Source organism: Heloderma suspectum, chromosome 2 (assembly GCF_057233095.1).
Source record: "Heloderma suspectum isolate Gila_16-S chromosome 2, 16-S_ref, whole genome shotgun sequence".
Classification (NCBI taxonomy): domain Eukaryota; kingdom Metazoa; phylum Chordata; class Lepidosauria; order Squamata; family Helodermatidae; genus Heloderma; species Heloderma suspectum.
Window position 1 is genome coordinate 43,563,443 of NC_139459.1, and position 20,096 is coordinate 43,583,538.

A 20,096-nucleotide genomic window follows, 5' to 3' on the forward strand; every position below is an offset into this window, starting at 1 on the left:
CCACCTTATAGCTCAGAGTTGTCTGACAGTAGATCTCCAGTCCTACCTAGAAATGCTAACAAATCCAAAATAGTGTTTCATCCATAGACCTTTCCACATATTGGTACAAAAATTAAAAATAAAGAAAACAAGGATAAATTAAGATATGTAAAATAAACAGAACTGCTAATATTAAAAAGATTAATAAAAACTAAATATACATTTAACAATATAAAATCAGCAACCAACTTTACATTATAAACACTGCCCATACGATTTATTTCCCAACAGTTACTGTCAGCCATTCATTAATTGTGATGCTATGATAGCCACAGCAATTTGTTTGGCTTATTTGGTTGTTTGTTTAACCTTATGTATGCCAGCCAACAGGTATGAAATGACTGAAGCGGGAATCTTTGCATGCAAAGCATGTGCTCTACCACTGAGTCACAACCCTTCCCTAATAAAACATATACCATACAGACATATTTACTATGGTGTGCTTTAACCATGTACTAAACTAGTAGTGAGTAGCATCCCACCAAGTGTAAGAAGTATTCTATTGCACACCTGCACACATTCAGGAAGCGGACAGTGGTATTAATTTTGGTACTGCTTGGCAGGCTTGCCACGTAGTTAGTTACATGCATACCATGGTAAGTTTTGTCTTAGTAAATGGCAATCTGTATGCATCCAAGAATCCTAGTCCTCACAGAAGGAATGCTGTGCTTAACTTTCCTCTGCTTGCAAGGAAGTTTTCAAGTGCTTCTAGACTCTCTGCACAGAAGAGGTAGCGGGTTCTAGAATTAAAGGGATTCCTTTCCTCAGGCTGGGATCAAAAGTTATGTCAGTCCCACAGATCTGGCCAGAAGGGGGAGTGCGAGCGCGATCTCCTGCCTGAGGCAAGAGATCATCCTGCCAGCCCTGGATCTTGACATTTAGAAGATAACTGGGCTTTCACTGGTAGCTTGAAGTAGGCTTGTTGAGTTCACTTCTCCGATACTTTTCAAGCCACAAGATATGAACTATCAAATGTTATTTCAACATTTGGGCAAGTATTACCCTGTACACTTCTTCTGAAATTTCTCAGATTCTCAGTGAGGTCCTGGGGCTACTGCAGCAAGACGGCTTTATAGATACTATCTATGCTTACTATAGAGCAGAAGTAAGCAATGTTTGGGGGCCTCTGGGCACACGTGGCAAATGGGCATGCTGCAGATGAAAGCATCGTCCATCTTCATTTTCTACGAATGTCTCTAAGCTGCATGTGTGGCCCATAGGCATCCATTCAAAAGTACATTGGAGCAGCTAGAGGCCTCCACTTTCCTTTGAAGCAATCCCAGCTGCCAGTAAGAAATAATTATAAAAAAGAGTAATAATAAAGAGGAGGAGGCGGGTACCTTGGCATGTGCCCACAGGTGCTGTGCTGCCTACCCCTGCTGTGAAGTATAACATAGCACAATGGGCATCTCTACACCAGCATTATCTGGTGTATACCAGATTCACCAGGGGAAGGCGTTCTGCTTCCGTTTTAAATGCAGGATCACAGTGACTCCCTTTTTCACCCGCTTCTTTTCCCCCCCACTTCCCCCCCCTTCTCCCTGTATCTGAGTCTTCCATTATCTTTCATTGATCTCGCTCCTCTTCTTGCCACTTTTACTCTTTTCAGGGAGGAAACTGAAGCGGAACACAACAGGGTAATTTGATAGCTCATGATCTGCGATCTATTTAAAAATGGAACGAAGGGCATTTAGTGCAGGAGACGCCCTGGAGGGTCATGGCAGGGTGACGGCATCATGTAAGGAGCCCGCACACTTCCGTGAAGGAGCAATCTCAATCGCAGGATAAAAGCTCAGTGTGAAGGAGCCCAATGTAAGAAATGTAAAGAAACCTACTTTCAGCACACAACTTTAAGTGAGCACAGTAACACTAAGCAGCTCCTCATATCAGGTTGTTCTGAATATCCTGTCATACAAAGGCTATTTTCTACTGATCTCCCAATGAGTAAAAATGAGTATTCGGAGCATGAAAAGATTCCATAAACTTTTGAAAGTCCATTATATGTTTCAGCCATAGTGATCTCTGCAAACAAAGAATTGGATTTATCTTGGCCAGAGGTGGATGGCTCATGCTATAGTTCTCAAGTTATAGAAGGGAAGTAAATTGAAAGTCAAAATTAAGTAACATGCATTGGTTCTCATAAACAAAACGCTATGGGACACAGCGAACTTCATAAATGTAGAAGACAGAGAATAGCAAAATTGATTGCATGGCTTAGTGCTTAGGCTATGAAGCAAATTACGTGTTCAGTCTGAAGTCATGTCAGAGCCTATACAGTGCTTTTATTATCTGAATACTAATTTTGATTGTTGAAGGGTTCAGAAAACTCAAACTTGCACCTCTTTTAACTGCTTGATGTCTCTGTTTCTGTGAGTCCAACACAACCACTAACAATACGTTCTGACTCAACACATATGCTTCCTAGTTGTAATTAGAATTACACAGCTAATGTTTTAGACAAAAAACTAGTTTATTACATAATTATACTAAAATGGTGGGTGGCAGAACTGACAGAGTTATGAGGAATCTAACCTCACATATTAATTAAAGAAAATGGTTGCTAATCAAGAGTTATGGGGAAATTATTGAACAAACAGGGCAAAATCATATCCCATTTTTCCAATACTTACATGTAGGACAAATAATTGTAAATTTAATAGCTAAAAATGCTTCCTTGAGGTACTGTTCTGAATATGAAATAATTACAGGTAATTTATCCAGGCACACATTACATCAAATCTATAGAATACTGGCTAAACAAGAAAAACTCGTATCAGGTCAAATAGGAAAAGGATTTAGGAAGGAATACTGACCAAAAGGTATGGGAGTGGGTTTGGAGGAACAGCCCCAAAAGCACACTATGCATGAACATCAAGGGAAGTTTTTATAAGCTTATGTTTAGATGGTACTTAACAACAGCTAGACTAAATAATATCTATAAGCAGGCTATGGTGTAGCTCCAAGAGAGTAAACATTCGGCACATCTTTTGGACTTGCTCAATGATTATGAGATTTTGGTCCTCAGTTTTGAATAAAACCATTTTAATTTTGGGATATGCACTCCCTAAGGACCCACTAGTAGTTATTTTTTGATATCTTGAGGGCATAGTTGATTGTGAGGTTACTAAAATGGTGAACCACCTCTTAGCAGCAGCCCGAAAGGCAATCAGTTTTAGTTGGAAGAAGGTTAACCCACCTTCAATTAATGATTGGTGCCTTATGGTCTGGGATATGGCTACTTTGATTAAACTGACTAATATGATGACAGCTAGAGAAGGGTGATTAACAGAGAATCAATTTATAGAAAAATTGGGTCTTTTATTATTTATTGGGATGAAAAAGCTCAGGAATCATTAAAACTCCTTTCTTTTCTGAGGATGATTTAATGTAAGCTATGGTATAAAAATCTATTGTATTTAAGTTTTTTTAATTGCTTTTAAATTTTTATGATAATATTCCTAATGAATATGCAGTGGAGGTGAAGAATAGATTTAAGGGACTAGATTTAGTAGATAGGGTCCCGGAAGAACTATGGACAGAAGTCTGCAACATTGTTCAAGAGGCAGAACAAAAAACATCCCAAAGAAAAAGAAAACCAAGAAGGCAAGATGGCTGTCTGCTGAGACACTGGAAGCAGCCCAAGAAAGAAGGAAAGCAAAAGGCAACAGTGATAGGGGGAGATATGCCCAATTAAATGCAAAATTCCAGAGGTTAGCCAGAAGAGATAAGGAATTATTTTTAAACAAGCAATGCGCGGAAGCAAAAGAAGATAATAGAATAGGAAGGACAAGAGACCTCTTCCAGAAAATTAGAAACATCGGAGGTAAATTCCAGGCAAAAATGAGTATGATCAAGAACAAAGATGGCAAGAACCTAACAGAAGCAGAAGAGATCAAGAAAAGGTGGCAAGAATATACAGAACTGTATAGGAAGGATAATAATATTGGGGATAGATTTGACGGTGTGGTCAGTGAGCTAGAGCCAGACATCCTGAAGAGTGAGGTTGAATGGGCCTTAAGAAGCATTGCTAATAACAAGGCAGCAGGAGGTGACGGTATCCCAGCTGAACTGTTTAAAATCTTGCAAGAGGATGCTGTCAAGGTGATGCATGCCATATGCCAGCAAATTTGGAAAACACAAGAATGGCCAACAGATTGGAAAAAATCAACCTATATCCCCATACCAAAAAAGGGAAGCACCAAAGAATGTTCAAACTACTGAACAGTGGCACTTATTTCACATGCCAGTAAGGTAATGCTCAAGATCTTGCAAGGTAGACTCCAGCAATTCATGGAACGAGAATTGCCAGATGTACAAGCTGGGTTTAGAAAAGGCAGAGGAACTAGAGACCAAATTGCCAATATCTGCTGGATAATGGAGAAAGCCAGGGAGTTTCCGAAAAACATCTATTTTTGTTTTATTGACTATTCTAAAGCCTTTGACTGTGTGGATCATCACAAATTGTGGCAAGTTCTTTGTGGTATGGGGATACCAAGTCATCTTGTCTGCCTCGTGAGGAATCTGTATAATGACCAAGTAGCAACGGTAAGAACAGACCACGGAACAACAGACTGGCTTAAGATTGCGAAAGGAGTACGGCAGGGTTGTATACTCTCACCCTACCTATTCAACCTGTACGCAGAACACATCATGTGACATGCTGGGCTTGATGAAGCCAAGGCTGGAGTTAAAATCGCTGGAAGAAACATTAACAATCTCAGATATGCAGATGATACCACTTTGATGGCTGAAAACGAGGAGGAGCTGAGGAACCTTATGACGAAGGTGAAAGAAGAAAGTGCAAAAGCTGGGTTGTAGTTAAACCTAAAAACAAAACAAGATTATGGCAACCAGCTTGATTGATAACTGGCAAATAGAGGGAGAAAACGTGGAGGCAGTGACAGACTTTGTCTTTCTAGGCGCAAAGATTACTGCAGACGCTGATTGCAGCCAGGAAATCAGAAGACGTTTACTTCTTGGGAGGACAGCAATGACAAATCTTGATAAAATAGTTAAGAGCAGAGACATCACACTGACAACAAAGGTCCGCATAGTTAAAGCAATGGTATTCCTCGTAGTAACCTATGGCTGCGAGAGCTGGACCATAAGGAAGGCTGAGCGAAGGAAGATGGATGCTTTTGAGCTGTGATGCTGGAGGAAAATTCTGAGAGTGCCTTGGCCTGCAAGAAGATCAAACCAGTCCATACTCCAGGAAATAAAGCCAGACTGCTCACTTGAGGGAATGATATTAAAGGCCAAACTGAAGTACTTTGGCCACATAATGAGAAGACAGGATACCCTGGAGAAGATGCTGATGCTAGGGAAAGTGGAAGGCCAAAGGAAGAGGGGCCGACCAAGGGCAAGGTGGATGGATGATATTCTGGAGGTGATGGGCTCGACCTTGGGGGAGCTGGGGGTGGCAACGGCCGACAGGAAGCTCCAGCGTGGGCTGGTCCATGAAGTCATGAAGAGTCGGAAGCGACTGTCCGAATAAACAACAACAACAATGGGGCTATCAAATTTCAATTGCAGTTGATAACATACGAAGTCTAAATTATTAAAATTTCTCCTGGTGAAGGTAAATTGTTTCTTTGCTTTCAGGTTCCAGAGGAATTATTAGACTTGCAGAGTAATAATTGTAGTGGTATAACTACACCACTTTTTTAACTTCAAAAAAAGTTGAAGATAATTAATTGAATTGCTCGAAATAAAGCAATTTATTTCAAAATAAAGAATTCAGTTAAATTCAATGAGCTAAGATAAAACAGATGAATTCTGAATTATTACTGATCATTATCATGATGAAGTGGACTTATGAGATCAAGGTGAAAACAATCAGCTCCTTCATATTCTAAATAGTTACTATGCCATGGAATGTAACCCAGTGAAGGGAGAAATTAAATATGAATTGGTGTATTATTGCCTTGCATAATAATACTCTGGCGTGGGCTGGTCCATGAAGTCACAAAGAGTCGGAAGCGACTGAGCGAATAAACAACAACAACATGGTATAAAAATCTATTGTGTTTAAGTTTTTTTAATTGCTTTTAATTTTTTATGATCTTTGATGTTAAAATTTGTTCACTGTGAGCAGTATTTGATGTTATTACATATCGGGTATTCTGATATCACTATGTATTATGAAAATAACAATAATAATAACTTAAAAAAAAGGAAATGGTTGCTACTGCTGTGCAATCGTTCTCACTAGCAGTTTGGCTCCTTGCAGAATGAATATATCTGGTAGGCAGTTGCTAAGAGATCAGCAATTATCTTACAGCCTTTCTAAGCCAGGGGTGGAGCAACTTGCAACGCTCGGGCTAATTTCATGCAGTCCTAGGACTATTTTCAAAAGCCCTCTGCAAGTTGTCAGTTCAGACCTCTGGCAAGAGCAATCTCCCCCTCCCGCAACACATCACTGGGCAGAGAGGAAGAAAGAGAAGAAAAGGGAGTGCCAGAGAGAGTAAGAGAAAAGAGGTGACTCTCCCCACCACTGGCATGCACCTGACAGATTATCCTGGATGGATTGCGGTTCTCAACACACACAAAAGGTTCCCCACCTGTTCTAAGTTGGGTCAAGAGTTTGATATCTGATATTTAACTGCATTAGGTCAACATGCTTTAATCTGACGTTCAAAGAAATTATTAGCTTGCTTACCCCATTCTTCCATATGCTTTGCTGTATTTTGGATCTATTGCTATTGCTCTTTCACAGTCTATTATTGCTTCATTGTGGTTGTTCAGCTTACTTTGAGCAGCAGCTCTGAAGTGTGAAAAAAAGAGTGCAATCAGAGAAATATAAATATCAACAAGATAGGTCTCCATCCAACCATCAACCTGATCCAGTTAAGGTGAAGTCCCAAGATTTAATCTGGTTTGCAGCACAATCCTAAAAATATTTTCTTGGGAGTTAGTCCTATCAATCTCAATGGGACTTAAATTCCAAGTAAGTAGGTTTGGAGTCAACTGAAAATAATTAAGGAAAGACAGCAGACAAAGACGTGCAGTGTGATTCTCGAAGAAGGGTGACCAAAACATGAGCAAGAGTGGTGTTCTGGAGAACTATAAGACATGCTGAGAGCAGGACAGAGTTAATTCAAAAATAATCTCCAAGATATTTTAAATGTATTTACCTGTTGCAATAATAGACTGCATTATTTGGATCCAATTCTATAGCCTGCGTGTAACAATCCACAGCAGCACCATAATTTTCTTCCTTCATGTGATTATTACCTAAAATAAATTGTAGCAATAAAATGTTTGTGGATAATTAAAAAGATGGAACGCTGTATGTCAACAACAGCCACAGTGTTTTGTAAACTGTACCCTATAAAGCAGTTTTATAATTCTATTACCCTTTGCAATTATATTTTCAAAAACAAATTGCTTTCAACATTGGAATGCATGCAAACTGGTACTATACATGCATTTCCCACACAATTTTGTTTGATACAAAATGGCATAACTTTTGCTTATAGACTTGCTTTATCATTTAAAATCCAAAGGAAATTCTTTGGGTGGAATTAGTAAGCCAGTAGCTACAGTATCATCTGTATATGAAAGAGGTTGTGTCATAAATGACAGGTAGGCTTAGATGCATCACTAGACCTCAGCTATAGTGATCCAAATCTGTAAAATGGGAATAGCTTTCATGACCTACCTCACAGACAAATAACATGGATAAATGAGATAATGACTGTAAGGAAATTGTGTAGACACACACACGCACCAATAATAGCAATAGCAATAAATATTGCTCATACGCTACTGAACTAAGTTAGAAGACAACTATATGAGCAACTTCACTTGTATGGAAGTCACACTGAATCTAGGCCTTCAGGACAAGAGGCAACACAGAAACAGACAATAAAATTATGGTAGAAAAATGACTAGAGATGGGTGAAGCTGACCTTGCTAGAACAGCGGAGCAGACAAGGATATCGGGAAGTTAGAAATGATCAAATGTAGGGGAAAAACTGAATTGGAGCTAACTCATAGTTTGAGATGACAAGCAATTTGTTGTTCTTGGGGGGTATGATTTTTAAAATTCACATATTCAGCCTAGTTCCTCATATCCACAAGCCCAATGTAAAATAGACATACAAGTTCATATACAAAAGCCTGTCCCAAAAGTTTTTGGGACAAAGGAGCTTCTCCTGTAAACACACACAACTGAGATGGGGAAATGCAATCCAATGCACACTTTATATGGAAGTAAATCCATATAAATTCAGTTGGGATTACTTCCAAATAGGGTTGCAACCCAATTAAAGAATTCTAATCAACTAATCATATAAGCTTTTGGACACAATCCTATGGGTTGCACTCCCAATAGGCAGAGGGTTTCAAGTTCAGAGCCCTCTGCCTATCCGGTGCCCTGCCAGCAAGAGCCAGGCCGGGTGAGAGGAAGATGGAGGCAATTTCACCTCCATTGTTCCGTTTAAATGACAAAAAGCGGCCCATCTTGCTGACTTACTTTTTGGTGGGTGGGGAGGGAACTGGAGAGACTATAGAATACTGCGTATGCCAACCTCTCCTGTCCCCTCCCCTCCTCGCCCACCAGCACATCTCCATTTCTCCCTCTCTGACTTATCTTACAGGGTCGCAGTTGTGATCAGATCTCCACCTCCATGCTTGTAGCTCTGTCCACAGGCACAGAGGAGATCTGCAACATCCTATGGAATTCCAGACTCTGACTAGGGGCCATAGGATCACTCTCTCCCGCAATTAATCAATTAAATTTCCATAAATCTTCATAAGGGCAAGAACAATATTTTTGAAGCAAGAAATATACTTCTTGCTTCAGAAATATTGTTGTTTCCCTTATGCAGATTTATGCAAATTTAATTAATTTCCCCAATCTATGAGAGAATGGACAATGAATGCCTCTTTTAAAACAACGCTGGCTACCTGGAGTTTTTATCGGCACCTGAATTAAAGAGAATATATTTTTAATTGCTGCCCAAATTGGGGGCACTTTTTAGTAGATTAAAAATTGTCATTAGATGAATCTAACTCAGGAAACTTTGCAGCCGTACTTCCACATAAACATGCATAGGATTCTGCTAGACATTTAGCAATCCTGTGCTTTTTCATTTCCTCCAAAGCCGCCAGCAGACCCATCTTCTAACATGCAACATTGAACACACCATCCAACAGTTCTCTACTACGCAGGGTTGCCTAGAAGCCTGAACAGTTGTGCATCATTCATGAGCCATATTTCAGTGCGTATGGCCAATAATTCAACTATGAGAGCTATGGCAGAATGGAATGGTGTGGCGGTTTTTTTCTTTCTTCTCAGTTACATACCTTCATCCTTCAGCTGGTCAGCTTTCTCAAGATCCTCTGGCGAAGAATCTGAGAGAGGCAGTATTTCACTCTATATTAATTTTAAAGAAAGGAAAATCTCATTTTTGGATCATTTTATCTAGATTTAACTATCTCTATCACCAATCTTAAATAAGCCTCAGGAGGCTCATTCTGCAATGGAAAGGGATAAGCTAATATAGGGAAGGAAAAATCAGTGGATATAACTTAATGATATGAATATCCTTTTTAAGTGGATATAGGAAGTGGTACCCCAGTCAAAGCAGTATGGTAACCTGGAGTATTCAAGTCTGTTATTCCATTCTGGAAACACACTTACTATATTTGGTTTTAAAACAAAGCATATAGCAGTCGGACATGCAAATACAGTGATCTATGCTGAACTGGGTCACCTTCAGTCAGTTTTGACAACATTGATTACCTTTTTGTGTGAAAGGAATGAATCCTGATTGCCTTCTCCCCAAAATAAGTGATGACAATGTTTGCACACATACACAAAATTTACTTATGTAAAAATTAAATACCCCTTTTCAAGAAAAAAAATTGTACAGGCAGTTTAGAAACACACACATCAGGATAGCTGAATATACTACCTATTCGTTTTTAGTTGATAAACGAATTATAAATTTACATATTACCAAAATCTCAACATTATTGATTCTGAGATACTGACTTAATGGGCCAGTTTGCATGTAACAGCAGCAAATAATGGGTTAATTAACCTACAATTTGGCAGGTTGCATGCCGTGCACAAGCCGCTTCTGATTTAAATATGTAATCTCCGACTGGTCCTTTTGTAGGTTGCTGCATGATGTGTGAACTTGGACAGTTTGGATTATTCATGGATTAAACAACCCAAAGTTAACCTAACAATTAATCCTAAATTAGTTTTAGGTTGTTTAACCCACAAACAATCCAAAGAGTCTGGGTTTTTACATCCACAGGAGCAATCTACAATCAGGCCGATCAGAGGTTGCATATTCAAACTGGAAACAGCTCGCACATGGTATGTGATGATTTGCTGCTGTTATATGCAAAATGCTAAGTCAAGATATGAATTAACCTGGGCCTATAGTCTCTTCCCTCCTTGACATGCCTGAATGCCAGGAGGAAGTTAACCATAGTGTCCCGATTTATCTGAACCAAGAAGCTATGGTTATCAGCTTCAAAACAAGCCAGGATCTTAAACCAACTTCAATCCATGGTTTAAGATCATGGCTTGTTCCAAGCTGGTAACCATAGTTTCTTAGTTTGAAGAAAACAGGAAACCATGGTTAACTGGAGACTTCCACGCTGCATTCAGGCATACCAAGAAGGGAAGAGAGAAAGGGCTGTGTGTGTAGGCAAAAGGCTTGTTCACGTAATTGTTCAAACTAGGCCCCTGTTAAGTAGTGCGATAACTTACAATTTAATAAGCTAAAGCTACAACTCACTGTAAGAAAGCTAGTCTACACTAGAAGAATCACCTAAAATAATAAGCAATTGTGCCCTGTTAAAGTTATTAATCTGCATACAGATATGCTCTAATTCAGTTTTACCTTATGACAAGATTCTGCAAACATTTCTATCAAGCGCACAGGTACTGCAAGATGGGAATCTTCCAAGTTAATTTTAAAGACTGTCTCCAAACACTGCATGGCCACTGTAGAAAAATAAGTATTTTTAAACAGTAAATTACCTATTCATCTACCAACGTGTAGGAATAACAGAAATTCCTCAAGACATTGTCACTACTTGATATCAAGGCAATTCTCTGGAACAAAACCAAATTACTTACTGTCTGGAAGAACTAGATCCAAAATAGCCTTTTTAAATTTAAAGCATTAACATTACTGAGTTTTATTGTATTTGTGTCAATAAGTACCAAACAATTGAACCATCCCCGCCCCCCGGATAATCCGTAAGTATGAAGCTGCAAGACATAAAGGATAAATGTCAGTAGATAATGTTTTTGCAAACAATCAGCAAAATACAATGTGTAACAGATCAATAAAGCATTGCCTTCTCTCAGTCATCACCCACTGCCCCAGACTCTTCAGCTAGAGAAATCCACCTAGCTACAGAAATTTGACCCATCAATAAAGACATATGCATTTAACTTGTCTGTCTTCTCTGCCTCCAGCTAAGTGTAACTTTGGATTTATCTTTCTCTGGAACGTACTTCACATTAAAAAAGTGTTTTGCTATTTCTAGGCCCAAACTAATAAAACACTTTGGTTCTCCCACTGAATTTGAACTGGTTTTCAGTAAACGATCAGAAAACAAGCTTCTCCGCCCACTAAATGGTAGCCTTTTTTCAAGACAGAGAAAGAGAGAGGGAGACAGAAAGAGAGACATGCAGATAAACACAGTGACATTAAAGGGGCGTCCTGTAGACTATTAAAATGATACATAACCCAGAAGATGATGTTCTGAGGGCTTCAGGGTAAGTGCTAAGCTTTTCGTGGTACTTTAATCCCAGCTAGAGGCTATGCATTTACCTCTTCCTCTGAGTCACCCATGCACTGTGAGATGAAATTAAAGCTACTGTTTGTCCTCCATGTAACTCCACAGCAAGATTTATTTATTATTTGAAAGTACCTATTGCTTTTCTGCCCACCAGGGCCCTCGAAGTGGCAGCCAGTTTAAAACAGGGGCAGCAACCCTTTTTGGGCCTGTGGGCACATTTGGCAATTGGAGAAACTGTCCTGGGCACCACCACAAAACAGGCACGCTGCAGCTGAAGGTATCAGCCTGCAGCCACCTGCCATCTTCATTTCCTAAGAATATCTCCAAGCCCTGCATGTGGCTCAGAGGCATTCATAAAAAAGAAGCTGAGAGCTCCTAGAGGCCCTCACTTTGCTTTGAAGCAATCCAGCTGCCAGTAAGAAATATTGTTATTTTTTTAAAAAAGTAGGCAGGATAAGGCACCTGAACAGGCACTAAGAAAAGCATTTGAGGGCACCCTGGTGCCCACAGGCACCACTTTGCCTACCCCTGATTTAAAACAATACAATACACAACAATGAAATAAAAGCAGAAACAGAACCTTCTCAAAACCAAACCAGAGAACAACATTAAAAACCATCAAAGATTTTTACTGTTGTCTAAAGTTCAGTAAGGATGGAGCCAAGCTGACCTCCCATGGGAGTGAGTTCCATATTTGGGTGCTGCTACAGAAAAGGTCCCGTCTCGAATACTGACCTACCTAACCTCTCTTGATGGTGGGACCCACAACAGAGCATCTGATTAAGATTAAGGACAGGATCATAAGAGAGGAGGCAGTCTTTCAGATATTTTGGCCCCAAGTCATTTACAGCTTTATAGGTAAAAAACAGCACTTTGAATCGGGCTTAGAAACAAAGTGGAAGCCAGTGTATTTGGTTAAAGACTGCTGTTATATGGTCTATGAAGCACATGACAGACAACAGTACAGTTTCCATGTTTTGAACTACCTATTGGTTCCAAAGGCTTTTCAAGGGCAACCACCATGCACAGCAAGTTACAGTAATCAAAATAAGGGGCAATTAAGGCATGGATCACTGTGGCCAGATCTGCCTTCTCCAGGAAGGGGCACCGCGGGCACACTAGCCAACGGCACTCATGGCCACAACAGCCACCTGGCACTCCAAGGAGAAATGCTGGCAACAAGAGAACCTCAGCTGTGAACCTGGTACTTTACGGGAGTGCAATCCCTTCCCAAACAGGCTGTGCTCCCAGTCCAAGGTTGACTTGTCTAGTGAGTAACAAAGCTTCTGTTTTATCTGGATTGAGCCTCAAATTGTTCACCCACATCCAATACCTCTGTGTATCCAGACATTTCAGAACTTCACAGCCTCTTTGGCATCAGGTCAAAAAGAAATACAGAGCTGGGTGTCATCAGCATAGTGATGAGTCCAAACCCCAAGCCCCCAGCTGACCTCTCCCAGCAGCTTCATATACATGTTAAAGCACAGGAGACAAAATAGAGCCCTGAGGAACCCCATAATCCAAGGACCACAGTGTCAAGGGCTCCTTGGAGGCCTCTCTCAGTCTAATCCAGTAGCCAAGTCCAGACACAGACAAAGGGATTCTTTTCAAAGCTTTATTCCTCTTTTACAACTTAACAACTCTACTGTTAGCAACTAGATATGAGCAGCAGAGTACCTATGCCCTACGCTGGAACAGTTGGTCCCCATTTGAAAGGGAATCACTGGCAGACCCTGAATTTAAGGGCTAGGGAGAGTCCCTCCCCTTTTCCCTTGGATCCTCTGGGCGCAACTGTTGTTTGCGCGCCAACCAGGCACTACGCCTCCTTTCCGCGCCCTCCATTTGGCACTGCTCTCTGCGTCGGCGTCGCGCGTCCATCAAGTCTGCTTCCCGCGCTCTGTCACTCCCAGGACTGCTATCTAAGCTAGGAATGCCGGTGGGAGGAATCTCCGTCAGCTGTTGGCCCTGGGAAAAAGGAGCGCACTCCTCTCCCAGGAGCGACTCCTCTTCCTCAGAATCAGAACTACTCTGGGAATCTATGGGCTCAGTGTCCACCCTGACACACAGAGCTAAGCAACAGTCCCCAGCACCACCTTTTGGGAGCATTCTGCCAAACAGGGCCAGAACTGTCACAAAATGGTGCCACCAAGTCCCATATTAGCCAAACGACCTAGAGGGATACCATGACTGATGATATCAAATACCACTGAGAGGTCCAGTAGATCCAAGAGGGATGCATTCTCTCTCCCCAATTCCCAGTATCAGTTATCCACCAAGTATGTCTGAAGGCCACCTATGCACTGTCAACACTAGGAATTACTACTCTGGTGCCCAAGGTTAGTACTAAACCAAGCAAAACTGATTGTCATATATTTACATAAGAGACTGTTAGAGGACCTTAATTCTCATACATTTTCAACCATTATTGCTTATCCGACAACTATGCCAGGTAAACTGATTAGCCTATTGCCTTGCTGCATCACCTTTGCTTAATTGGTCACAACCCCATCTCTCTTCTATATAAACTTCCTGTTCCTGTCTATCTCCTTGGTCTACGCAGCAAATCACACTATCTATATCCTAGATCTCATTAGCTTTCTTGACAGCTGTGTTGCTCTATGCCTCTGCTTGAGCATTATCTGCTCCCTAGCCCTGCAAACGAATCTTACCCTGCTTGTTTGGATTGCTCACATGGAACCAACTTCTGTCTGTCCAATCAACCACACATTTTCTAATCCCTCAACAAGACACTTGAACCTCTCTTGCCTGGTGATGCCAGTACAGGTACTGCAATTCATTGCCCTAAACCAGAGCCCAGTTTGCACTCCAGTCCACATACAGTTCTTCTGTCAAGTTGGCTTTCCACCTCCCAATAAAATCAATGGGGAAACCCTTGTAAACAGAGGTACTCTTTTACACTGGAACCTTATATCTGCATTTAATAAGAAAAGCACGTGAGGTGCAAAGAAATCCTGTGTATGCAGAAGTCACACTCATTTTAATGGGGCTCGCCCCCTAGTAAGTGGGCTTATGATTGCAGCTTAGTGTAGCTTCAATCCATATTGATTTTTAAAATACAATTATAGAAGACCCTTTTCTAAGTAAAAAGTATCAGTTATTATAATGGGGTTTTATCCGCTAAGCCAATAAAAATTAAATGAGAACGGTAAGGCTCTGCCACTTCCACATTAGATATTCAGCACCAACTTTTGAGACAAGATAATAACTGTCTAAGAATGCTTAATCCTCTGTATTGGTTACACTCATTAAGAAGTAGTGAGGTGCTTTTGTCCCTTTGCAGATTAGATAGGAATATTTTTTTTGATCCCATCAAAGCAGAAAATTACTCATTCCTATTGAAAAATGATTTACCAGAATAATTGCTTGTTTGTTTTGATTTGTATCTCACCTTTCTACCAAAAAAAATGGCACTCACGGCAGCTATACTTTTTGTAAAATATTTACAGGAGATATTTTAGTGATAAACGCAAGTATGTAAAAAAATCTAGATCCTCTCAGAGCTTCCCCATTACTTCAAACAATAGCCCTCAATGTAATTGCTTTGGAACATTTTAAAATTAGCATAAATTTCCTAGCTACAGCAGTGAACAAATTAGTTAAGACATAAGCCTTGTTGTTGTTGTTGTTGTTCAGTCGTTCAGTCGTGTCCGACTCTTCGTGACCCCATGGACCATAGCACGCCAGGCCTTCCTGTCCTGCGCTCTCTCCCGGAGTGTACTCAAGTCCATATTCATTGCATCGGTGATACTATCTAGCCATCTCATCCTCTGCTGTCCCCTTCTCCTTTTGCCTTCAATCTTTCCCAGCATCAGGGTCTTTTCCAGAGAGTTTTCTCTTCGCATTAGGTGGCCAAAATATTTGAGCTTCAGCTTCATTATCTGTCCTTCCAATGAGCACTCAGGGTTGATTTCCTTTAGGATTGACTGATTTGACCTCCTTGCAGTCCAGGGGACTCGTAAGAATCTTCTCCAGCACCACAGTTCAAAAGCATCGATTCTTCGGCGCTCGGCCTTCCTTATAGTCCAGTTCTCACAGTCATACGTTGCTACTGGGAAAACCATAGCTTTGATTATATGAACCTTTGTCGGCAAGGTGATGTCTCTGCTTCTTACTATGCTGTCTACGTTTGCCATAGCTTTCCTCCCAAGGAGCAAGCGTCTTTTAATTTCGTGGCTACAGTCACTGTCTGCGATGATCTTGGAGCCCAAGAAAATAAAATCTGTCACTGCTTCCATTTCTTCCCCTTCTATATGCCAGGAAGTGATGGGGCCAGATGCCATGATCTTAGTTTTTTTAATGTTGAGTTTCAAACCAGCTTTTGCACTCTCCACTTTCACCCTCAACAAGACGCTCTTTTGATCCTCTTCGCTTTCTGCCATTAGGGTGGTACTGTCTGTGTATCTGAGGTTGTTGATAATTCTCCCGGCAATCTTAATTCCGACCTGTGATTCATCCAACCCGGCATTTCTCATGATGTACTCTGCATATAAATTAAATAAGCAGGGCGACAATATACAGCCTTGTCATACTCCTTTCCCAATTTGAAACCAATCGGTTGTTCCATGTCCGGTTCTTACTGTTGCTTCTTGACCCTCGTACAGGTTTCTCAGGAGACAGGTAAGGTGGTCTGGTACTCCCATCACTTTAAGAATTTGCTAGAGTTTGTTGTGATCCACACAATCAAAGGCTTTAGCGTAATCAATGAAGCAGAAATAGACGTTTTTCTGGAATTCTCTTGCTTTCTCCATGATCCAGCAAATGTTGGCGATTTGATCTCTAGTTCCTCTGCCTCTTCGGAACCCAGCTTGTACTTCGGGTAGTTCTCGGTTCACATACTGCTGAAGCCTAGCTTGTAGGATTTTGAGCATCACCTTGCTGGCATGTGAAAGGAGCGCAATTGTGCGGTAGTTTGAACACTCTATGGCATTGCCCTTCTTTGGAATTGGAATGTAAACTGACCTTTTCCAGTCTTGCGGTCACTGTTGAGTGTTCCAAATTTGTTGACATATTGAGTGCAGCACTTTAACAGCATCATCTTTTAGGATCTTAAATAGCTCAGCTGGAATACTGTCATCTCCACTAGCTTTGTTGTTAGTAATGCTTCCTAAGGCCCACTTGACTTCACTCTCGAGGATGTCCGGCTCAAGTTGAGTGACCGCACTCTCATGGCTATCAGGGACATTCAGATCTTTCCTGTATAGTTCTTCTGTGTATTCTTTCCACCTCTTCTTAATCTCATCTGCTTCTGTTAGGTCCCTGCCATCTTTGTCCTTTATCATGCCCATCTTTGCACAAAACGTTCCCTTGATATCTCCGATTTTCTTGAAGATATCTCTAGTCTTTCCCATTCTATTATTTTCCTTGATTTCTTTGCATTGTTCATTTAAGAAGGCCTTCTTGTCTCTCCTTGCTATTCTCTGGAAATTTGCATTCAGCTGGGTATATCTTCCCCTTTCTCCCTTGCTTTTCGCTTCCCCTCTTTCCTCAGCTACTTGTAAAGCCTCCTCAGACAGCCACTTGGCTTTCTTGCATTTCTTTTTCTTTGGGATGGATTTCGTTGCTGCCTCCTGAACAATGTTACGGACCTCCGTCCATAGTTCCTCAGGCACTCTGTCTATCAGGTCTAATCCCTTAAATCTATTTGTCACCTCCACTGTATATTCATAAGGGATATGATTTAGGTCATACTTGAATGGTTTAGTGGTTTTCCCTATGTTCTTCAATTTAAGCCGAAATTTTGCGATAAGAAGTTCATGATCTGAGCCACAGTCAGCTCCAGGTCTTGTTTTTACTGACTGTATAGAGCTTCTCCATCTTTGGCTGCAAAGGACATAATCAATCTGATTTCGATATTGACCATCTGGTCATCTGGACCATCCATGTGTAGAGTCGCCTCTTGTGCTGTTGGAAAAGACTGTTTGCTATGATCAGCATGTTCTCTTGGCAAAACTCTATTAGCCTTAGTCCCGCTTCATTTTGTACACCAAGGCCATGCCTGCCTGTTATCCCGGTGATTTCTTGACTTCCTGCTTTAGCATTCCAATCCCCTATGATGAAAAGGACATCTTTTTTTGGTGTTAGTTCTAGAAGGTGTTGTAGGTCTTCACAGAACCGATCAACCTCAGACATAAGCCTATACCACCTCATTTCCAAGTCTAGCAAACACCTGAAACAAATCCCAAAAGTCTGTTACCTGCAGTCAGGACCTGCTTCACATATAGCAGAAGAAAACAATGTCATATATGTAGTGGATCAGGACTATTGTTGGCCCACAGCCACCTCCCAATTGCATCATGGTTTGGCCACTATCTCCTTTCAACTCACCCACACACGAAGTGCCATGGGAAATCCAAGTGGTGGGAGCAACTGCCAGATCAAATGCCCTTATCACAGGCAAATTTAGCCTGTCCTCCCCATCTTTGCCTTTGACCTAATGGAGCATGAAAATTTACTTCGCCTTCATAAAGTACAAAGCAAGAAAGTGGAGCCTCACCAGTTACTAGAAGCAAGTATTGGCTACTAAGCCCACCCAAAGTTTGTGGACCCAACCAACTGGGTGTCAGGGTGGAAACTGAGCCCATAGAGCCCCAGAGCAGTTCTGATTCTGAGGAAGAGCAACAACCCGTGGGAGAGGAGCTCGCTCATCGCTCACAGGCACAGCGGCAGGGAGAGATTCCTCCTGCCTGCATTCCTGAGATAGTGACCCTGGCAGCGAGAGAGCAGGGGATGGGGCCTTGCTGGATGCTCGGCGCAGACGCAGGGAGCGGCGCCAGATGGAAGGCGCTGAGAGGAGGTGCTCTGCTCGCTTGGCACTAAAATAACGGTCGCATCCCAAGGACCCAAGGGTAAGAGGGAGGACTTCTCCACAGCCCATAAGTTCAGTCTTCCCACGCTCCTCCTTCAAACGGGGACCAACTGCCTTACCTGGAGCTTAGGCTACTCTGCTAACTACCCCAGTGCAGTTCCTTGCTTAGTCGCTGGTGATTAGCATCTGAAAGAGTCATTAAGTTGTAAAAGGAATAAAGCCTTGGAAAGAATCCTCTTCGTCTGTGTCTTGAGTTGGCTATTGGAGGGGGCTGTAAGAGGCAGCTTGGGCACTCCTGACACTGGGCCTCATCATTGCTTCATGTGAATTGAGCATCTACCCAGGACACATCCAGCACTTCCCCTTGGTTATGCACTGCAGGAGAAAACTGGCAGTGTTGAGAGTTGAGATATAGTGATTTGGGTCTGAAATCTTTCGAGAATATGGAAAAATACCAAAAACAAGAATCTATTTGGACCCTAAGCTAACTTTGTGAACTATATTTCAAGATAATAATGAAACTTTACATGCAAGGAAATGCTTACATTCTTATTGACTGCTACGCACCAAGTGACTGTAACAAATTTGAAGTCTTACTTGAATTTAACTATAGATATGTGGGACACTAACGTATCAAGTATCATACTGGTAGAAAAAGCTAACAAAACACCTCAAAGCCTGCAGAGGACAAGAAGAAACAAATGATTTGGGGAAGACCTGGTATTATTTCATAAACTTTATAAGTGACAAAGACAATACAAAAAGATCATCAACTATCCATGGTAAATTGTGGAGAGATACTTTGACACACTTCAGTACAAGAGACTTCATAATCGAGTCTCAGCCATCAACTGAATATTTTTGATTTACATTAACAAACCCTCCATGAATTCCTGTATCAAGTTATGTACATTTTTACTGTTTTATAAATTTCTATATTGAAATCAATAAAGCATTTTTTAAAAAATGATGGTGTTGTACAAGCTGTCTTTCTGGGAAGCTTGTCTGCTATTACTGATCTTCTAATGAGGAGTCTCTGTTAGGTAGCCAAGAACCTCCATGGTTCCTCAGAACAGTTTGAAAACCACCACCATAGAAGAAAACAAACATTAATGCCTCTTCCTTGCTTTTCATACATTTAACGTCAACACTTCCATCAGACATCACATTCTTCAATCACCACAAACCTTCCAAGCTTTCTTGTTCATCTGAAGTAAATGTATCCATCTGACTCTGTTCTCGCAAGAAATGGATGACAGCATATACAAGGCGTTTGACAGAAGACATTTTCAAGGGTTGCGAAACTCCACTGCGTTATAAAAGAAAAGCAATCCTATTAGCGCTAAGGAAATATGGAGAAGCTCAGTAAAAGCGTATTTTTTAAATATGATTATTCATCTTAAAATCCCTTCCATGCCAAAGCTTTTAGTGAAGTTGAAAAGTCATAGTACACAGT

General features: G+C 41.1%; 1 protein-coding gene across 2 annotated transcripts in view; it reads right to left on the reverse strand.

The window, feature by feature from the left end:
• Positions 1-20,096, reverse strand: part of SGTB (small glutamine rich tetratricopeptide repeat co-chaperone beta) — a 38,354-nt gene that overhangs the window by 6,419 nt on the left and 11,839 nt on the right. For both annotated transcript variants that reach the window (XM_084833342.1, XM_084833343.1), the window contains 5 exons: positions 19,828-19,949; positions 10,905-11,008; positions 9,349-9,418; positions 7,173-7,272; positions 6,698-6,802 (listed from right to left, as the gene is read on the reverse strand). In XM_084833342.1, the coding sequence (XP_084689468.1) occupies positions 6,698-6,802; positions 7,173-7,272; positions 9,349-9,418; positions 10,905-11,008; positions 19,828-19,927 (479 nt within the window). In that variant the 5' untranslated portion in view covers positions 19,928-19,949. The remainder of the gene's footprint in view (positions 1-6,697; positions 6,803-7,172; positions 7,273-9,348; positions 9,419-10,904; positions 11,009-19,827; positions 19,950-20,096) is intronic.